The following is an 8,182-nucleotide window of genomic DNA, read 5'->3' as shown; positions in this document are numbered from 1 at the left end:
TATGAATTGTGATCATTTTAATCATGAACAACACCATATAACCAAGCATAAGGAACACAATATTAGACATGATCATTGTCCCATACACTCAGATTACGTTATAATAAAGCTAACAGTTCTGTCAGGCTCTGAATCCCTTGTGTTCCCAACCCAAACCTTGGAAGCAAAGACTATGGCCTATCATACAACTTTGCACAAGCTGCAGAAGTTTTATCTTTCTCTAGGAAATGGTCAGTTATTTGATAAATATTAAAACATTGCTAGCAATCCATTTTCTGAGTTTGTTTACCAAACATCTTATGCAAGAACTGACTACATAAAAAGTTCCTTTGAAATTTGGTCCACAAATTCACTTAACAGGTTGGAAATTTGAAACCTGCAAGAAAAGGAAGTGGGAATCCCTAACCCTAACATGTTGTAATTTACATTTTTTGTCTTGTTTTGTCTGAGACAGGGTCTCACTATGTAGATGAGGCTGGCCTTGAACTCACTAGGTAGCTCAGGCTGGCCTCAAACTCACATCAATCTTCCTGCCTCAGCCTCCCGAGTACTTGGATTACAGGTGTGGCCACCTTGCCCAGCTCTTCTGTTATAATTACTAAAGGGATACAACATGCATACTAAAAATTTTTGCTCACACAAGGCACAAACTACAAAAGGGGTAGTCTTTTCAATAAAATCAAAGAACTACCTGATGCCTTTGTTTTGTGAGCACCACAGTAACTAAGATGAAGTTAAACCTGAATTCATTATCTTCTCTTGTGACCAAAAGAAGAAAATTAAAAATTTAATGTCTGACTATGTATTTTGTAGCTATTAATTGAGATGTAATTTTGAAAGATTAAAACTGCCTTAAAAAGGGGTTGGATAGCAGCTATCAAAGCAATATTCAAGCATGATTTCAAGGATGCTTTCAGGTTTAGAGTTAGCCTTCTTTATCAAAAATCTTCACAACTTCACCAAACACCTGTAAAGGAAAAAAGATAATCTTAAATACAGATATTGTTAAAATATCATATAGCATATATGAGGCCTTCCATTCAATTCCCAGCACCAAAATAAAACAAAACAAAACACCAGAATACATACCCCTTACCATGTAGCTAAGTTCCTAACCATAAATTTTATATTATTTTTTAGTGGATCATTTGAAAAATCACATAATTTCTTCATCTATTTTACTTTAGACATGAACTTAAAAAAAGATCAAGTGAATCATCTTCCTCTGGACCTTTCTTTATTACATTCTAAGAGGAAGATTCAGAGAAACAGGGGAAGGCAGAATTGGTAAATAAACACATTCCCGTGGCTTGAACCACTGGTGGCACACACATGACTGTGGTATAAGCTGCCTGATAGCACAGTCATGAACATATGGCCCTCTGATGAATGTGAAAAGACACCGGGAGTATTTGCAGGCACTGTAGGCTCAAATCACAATTTAGAGATCACTGATTTGTGAAGGGAGAAAAGTGGTAAGGCATGAACCCTGCACCTTGGGAGCTATTTGTTCTGGGATGGAAGAAAAAAAAAGTAGCCTGGGGCTCTTGAGCTAGATGACTTGACAGTCACACTATAGATTTTGAAAAAGAGAACATGATCCAAGTCACAGAACTCAAAGTATCAATTTCCCAGTGTTTGGGCAAAGAAATTTGGAATTAATAAACCACCCACATCTCATGAAAAGCAAGTCTAAAGTTATAAAACCCATTTAGACCTATTCAAAAAGGAAAAAAACCTAATTTTTTCATTTTAGTGTCAAATGAGACAAAAAAAACTAATCCATTATAGTATTTCTTTTTCTCCCGCCTATATCAAAAGAAATAATCACATTTCTCTGGACTTTTTCTTCAAAGACAGGTCAGAGGCACTCACTTCATCGACAGATTTAGATGCATCTATTTTCTTGACTTTCCCCATTTCTTCATATAAGTCAATAATTGGCTTTGTTGACTGAAGATAAGTCTGAATCCTGCAAGAGAAGCAAATGTTATAACATTCTAGGTACCAACCCCTCCTCCTCCACGTTACAGGTGGCTTAGAGGACAACACCAGGTGTGATTCCACTAATTTACCCATCTCTTCACAAGGCCCTGCACCAAGGTAAGCATGACATGTTCTTCCTCTGGACCAAAACGGGGCAGGAATTTAATATGTCACTCAAATTCCACACTGGCATTAAGGTGATTAAATGCAAAAACTGAGAAGTACCTCTTTTCCAAGCTCTCTCTGTTGTCATCACTTCTACCACTACTCTTTCCCCTCTCAAGACATCGTTCAACACAGATCTAAAAAGAGATTTATTTTAAAAAGTTATTTTAGAAACAGAAAAATATGAACTTGCCATTCTTTTAACCTCCCAAAAAATAAAGTTTGAAGAGACTACCAAAAAAATCCTACATTAAACTCAATGTGTCTAATTCATTAATCAACATGCAGTCTTTTAAAATTTAAACATGTGGTTCAGTTTATATAAACTAGGTTAAATAAGTATAGAGCATAATAAGAATTCATTCATGACTCAGTTTTTCCTGTGTGTATTTTTTTTCAAACCGCAATAAAGATCTGTATGTATATAGTTCCATCTCAGATATATTATTAACTTATTAGGTATGAATTACATGCCTCAAACTTTGTTCCATTTTTACTTACTTTACGATAATTCCATAAATATCCAGATATTTAAGTCAACACATTTGAATAAAGCATCTCTTGTTAATCGTGAATAAACATTCCTTAGTTATAAAGCTGTGGTAACATTTTAAAGTTAACTTTGAAGAATAAGTGAAAACATATTTTTGGGGGTTGGAATAAGAGAGTTACATTTTTAAAACAACTGAAAGCCTATAGAGAGACTCTCTACCAAAGACACATTTGTGACTCAGCCTAAGAATAGCCAACTTCCTCAAGGCACTACTTCAGATTCTTTTTCTTTAAGGCCATTGGCATTAATTTAATGACATTTATATTACAGCTGTCAAACAGAATCATGCTTTTTAATTAAATGATTCCAGGAAATTCATTTAGTTATTCAAAAGTATATCTGGGTATGTTGTGAGAAATCTTAGAAAAAAGCAAAATAAAACAAAAATTCTTTATTTCCCCTGGTACTGAGTCCTGAGCAAAGGGTCTTCCTACTAAGCAACATACACAGCCCTTTCTACTTTTTGAGACAGTCACTAAATTGCCAAGGCTGGGATTATAAGGCATGTACCTTTTCTTGTTATTTTTCTGAGGTCCTTTTATTCTTAAAAGATAAACCAAATTACAGTCCAACTTTCAAAAAACTTGTTGCTTTTCCAGTAAACACACTCTCTGAAAATAGTGCAAACACAAGAAAGTAGTAGTTTACCTTCATTACCTAACATTATTGTGGATACTGATTTTTATTTTGTAAAAACTGACTTGTTTGTTTGTTTTTTAAATAGCATAATTTAGGTTCACAAGATTGCTGATGCCCAACAGCATATAATAAATACACCATGAACAAATTAGTGTTTTTCGGTCTACCCAATCTACCAACTCAAAAACAAAAAAAACTTCTGCCAATAGAAAATGTAAATATAAATAAATAAAAGATCACTTAATAGTTGACCACTAGTTGCTTAAAGTCTACATGGGCAGATGAAGATTTTACATTACCTCATTATTACAGTCAAAAAACAGAACAAAAGACACATCTGCTTTCCCATCCATGGTCTTGTTCCAACCTTGAAGGTTGTCTTGATTCCTTGGAAACCCATCAATCAAGAATTTATTCTTCTGAGCATTGGCAGCCATTGTTTGATCCATTTCCTAAAGAAAAAAGATGAAGGTTCAATACTACATTAACAAAGGGCATTAAGCAAGAGAGTGAGTACAATTTGTTTTACTGTATACCATGTATGTATGTACCATAAGGGAAGAGGAGGAGTACAAGGTACAATGAAAAACAGATTAGATGGAAATGAAACAATGTATTAAGATGGCTGCCTCAAGCTAGTAGAGTTATGGGTATGTGACCCCTCTTCTCATTTTTTTACACACACACAATATTTTTGCAGTTTCCAAGTTTTATAGAGTGAGTATATACTATAGTTTGGATGTTGACTGTCCCCAAAGGTCTATGTACTAGGCTTGAGTACCAGGGTGGCACTACTGGGAGGCCCTGTGGAGGTCTCTGGGTCACTGGGAACATACTCCTGCCCCTTTGTTTTTTTTCTGTTCTTTCCTGTGATTAAGTGAACCAATTCCATATGAGCTTTTTTTTTTGGTACCGAGATTGAACTCAGGTCCTTGCGCTTGCGAGGCAGGCAGCAGAACCACTAAGCTAAATCCCCGGCTCTCCATATGAGCTTCTTGTCTTTACCATTTAGCATCCCCACCAGAGGCTCCCAGAAATGGTCCATTCCATCTTAGACTGGCATTCCAAAACTATGAGCAAAAATAAACCTTTCTTCGATATTTTATTATTGTGACAGAAAACTAATAAAAGCATTACGTTGGCCAGCTTTCTTACTGCCAAGACAAAATACCCATCATCCACAATTTAAAGAGGGAGTGGTTTTCTTTGGCTCACAGTTTCAGAAGTTTCAGTCCATGGCAAGCTGGCTCCGAGACAGGGTTCTGGAGGAAGGATGTCGTGAGGCAAATCTGCTCTCTTCATGGCAGTCAGGAAGCAGACTATAGGGAATGGGGCCAGAGAGAGATATATCCTCCAAAGGTATGCTCCTGGGACCAACTCCCCCAAATGGGCTCCACCTCCCTACAGCACCTTCAGTCATGAGCATTATGGGATTATTTAGTGATGAGTACAGTGCCCTATGATCTATCACTTCTCCAGGAGTCTAAGAGTTCAGGTAAGTTGACAATATGAATTGGTGCATGCATATATTACTTTCACATATAAATCCACAAAGTTGTAAACAAATAATAAAAGCAACAATAAGAGGAAAATAACTATTAACCAAGATCTTTGCATGAGCAACATGAGATGGTCTTGCCCTCCCTCTGATTTTCCCAAGTCATTCTGCTGTGGTAAAAAGTATGCTATTTCCACAGGAGCTCAACTTTGCTATCATTCAAGTACAACAGCAAAAAAATCTGTGGCTGAGGGCTGGTGATTTAGCTTCGTGGTTCCGCTGCCTGCCTCGCAAACTCAAGGACCCGAGTTCGATCCCCGGTACCAAAAAGAAAAAAGAAACCTTTGGCTGAGCATAGTGGCACACGCCTATAATCCCAGCACTGAGGCGCTGAAGTAGGAAGATCACTGTGAGATTGAGGCCAACATGGGCTACACAGTGAGGTCAGAGCCATCCTGAGCTACATAGGGAGACCCTACTTCAAAAAACAAGCAAAAAACAAAAAACTTTGGACAGATATAAAAACAGTGTTAGCATTATTAGTGTAGAATTCAATGTTTTTCAAAAACTGAAGCTAAGTCTAAATACCACTGACTGCCCAAAAACATGGGTAGAAAAAACAAGACATTACAGTCAAAAAGAGAGACTAACACAATTCAGTATTCTCTTTCAAAGTCTTCATTTAGATGAAATGTGAGAATGGGAGGTGCAGATTCCTAATCTCCAAGTCCTTGCCACTTCCACAGATGCCTGGTTTTAACAAACCTTGCAGGGGCCTCTAGCCCAAAGCAAACTGACATTCATGGTCCGCCATGCTCAAACTTTCCTGGTTCCTCAAGATGAACATGGCTGCCAGGATCCCTGATTACTTTCTTTTTTTTTTTTCTTTTTGTTACTGGGGGTTGAATTCAGGTCCTTGCCCTTGAGAGGCAGGTGGCGGAACCACTGAGCTAAATCTCCAGCCCGCTGATTACTTTTCTAAGGTTTGGCTTCTTTCCAACATTTAGCTGTTTCTCCAATATTCATAAAACTTCTACAAAACACCTGGGCTTTTGTAACTACCTTTTCTAAACCAATTATGATAGTGGAAGATATCTAAAGAAAGCACATCAATTATATTCACTCAACATACATTTATTTAACACCTACTGCCAGTGAATATGAAGAGCAAGGGCACTGCTCTTACCCTTGGAGGGCTCACCATGTAGTAGAGGCAGAGATGGATGAAGAACATCGTGAGTTTTCTAACATAGCAAAGGATGCTACGATAAAACAAAGAACTAAGTGTAAGTGTCTGAGAAACTGCCAGAGACAGATTTAGCAGAAAGCTGGCAGTGGATTTATATCACGAATAATAAAATGGCAAGCTTACAAGGATCAATGTCTGCTAGATGATGAAGGCTGAAAAATGAGAACGCATACAGCTTTGATGAATCCGAAGTAAGGAGATATAACTGATTCTTAAGATATGTGCAGAAAGTAATGGGAGACATGACTGGAAAGAAAGCAGGTTAAAGTGAGAGTGCTGACAGAGAAAAGAGATGAACAGAAAGGAAGAAAAAGATACCTGGAAAGATGTGCTCACTGAATAGATTTTGGAAAGTAAGGGAGACAGAGCATGTAAGATGGCTCTCAGTTCTGCTCTGAGTAGCTGGTAGAACCAGTAACCAAGACAGGAAATAAAAGAAAATCACCTATGAGCTGATAAATTCAGCCTCTGACATGTTGATATTGAGATAATGTAAGACATCCAGTTAAATGCCTTCTAGTCAGAAATATACTGGGAATTCAAAACAAAGATTTGTGCTGGAGCTGTAAATTTCAACACTGTTAGCATAATGAAATGTTTGGGTAATCTCGCAAGGTATATATAGGAACTGGAGAACCAAGATTAAAACCCTGAGAAGCACTGTTTAAGAAATTTGCAAAAGAGCAAAAGTAGAGATTAAGACATGTCAGTTGCTGAACTAGAAAGAATTAACAGAAACGATGTCACAAGGAACAAAAAAAGGAACGAGTTTCAGACAGACAGTGACAAAGATATATGCTCAAAGAAAATAATGACTAACAACATCCCCTAGATTCAATAGAGAAGATCAGTCCAGCGGAGATGGAAACAGAACTTCACCACAAAGGGTTGAAAAGTAGAAAGTGAAAAAATAAAAAGAATGTAGATTTTCATACTGTTCAGATGTAACTCAGAGAAACAGCACTTGATCCAGGGAGAGAGGATTTATTCTGGTATGGAAGCAGGTTACTCCAAGAAAAGCATTAAAACAATGTGTAATTAGCCAGTTGTGGCAGTGCACACCTACAATCCCAGCACTCTGGGAAGCTGAGGCAGGAGGACTGCAGTGAGCTCAAGACATCCTGGGCTACACAGAAAGTTCAAGGCCAGCCTGAACTACATAGTGAGACCCTATCTCAAAAAAAAAAAAACAACCAACCAACCAACCAACCAAAACCAATATATATTAGCCACTCTTTATCCTAGGTGTGTTTGGTTTCATCTGGATCCTTGTGTGTCTTTCTCCCAGTAGGCTTCAGCTGTTTATTGTTCTCAACACTGTACTTCTCCTTTACTGTTTATGTCAAAAAACCTGTTAATCAATTGCTTCTTGGCCTTTTGGCTAAGATCTAGTGTAAAAGACTTATTAATGGTTATAGTCTTCAGCAAAGGGTTACCAAGTAAATGAGAGGCATCCGTTTTTAGATGGAGTAATTTGTTTGGCAGCTATCAAATCTTAGCATTACACACTGATGATGGTGATACACCAGAAAAGACTGAAAGAATATCAATAATGAGAATGAAATAAAAACGAGAAAAAAGAAACAAAGAAGATTTATAAGAAAGGAGAAAGAGGAGGTAAAGAGAGACAAGGCAGAGGAAGAAGAAACAGAAATGGAAGGGAGAGCAACTGTCTGAACACTGGGAATGAAAGGCTGAGTGTAGAAACACGCATGTTAAATTCAACTACAGCTGATCCTAGACCAGGGCAGAGAATCCTTGCTACTGTTCACTTTCTTCCCAGATGAAAGTGAAGTTTCCAGTTCTGCCATTCTCTGACATTACAACCACCTTCCGGGTGCAAGAAATTCAACACTCAGAATTTTCATTTCTCAAATGAAAAATGGATTTCTTATTTCCTTGCTAGTTTGAACTAGTTGACATTCATGCTCCTTACCCTCTTTAATAAACTGATAGTTATCTCAACTGGCACAATCTTTCCTTCTGTAATGTATTTTTCAATGAGTTCGCCATACTGTGACTCTGGGTTCTTCCTTTCATCACGAAGCAGTTCTCCTGCAGAAAGGTGTGTGTAGCCATATTTCTGAAAGAA

General features: G+C 37.5%; 1 protein-coding gene across 1 annotated transcript; it reads right to left on the bottom strand.

Annotated features, from left to right (window-relative positions):
- Window positions 1–705: 705 nt before the first annotated feature.
- On the bottom strand, window positions 706–8,182 carry Cmpk1 (cytidine/uridine monophosphate kinase 1; the record flags this gene model as incomplete). The annotated part of the gene is made up of 5 exons (XM_010610262.2): window positions 706–967; window positions 1,876–1,972; window positions 2,212–2,288; window positions 3,643–3,795; window positions 8,027–8,182. Coding segments are annotated over 5 exons (525 nt in total), but the record flags the coding sequence as incomplete, so codon positions are not given.

Source organism: Fukomys damarensis, unplaced genomic scaffold (assembly GCF_012274545.1).
Source record: "Fukomys damarensis isolate Sample0158 unplaced genomic scaffold, DMR_v1.0_HiC HiC_scaffold_23, whole genome shotgun sequence".
Lineage (NCBI taxonomy): Eukaryota > Metazoa > Chordata > Mammalia > Rodentia > Bathyergidae > Fukomys > Fukomys damarensis.
Note: the sequence above shows the minus strand (reverse complement) of the source record. Positions and strands in the feature narration are given on the sequence as shown.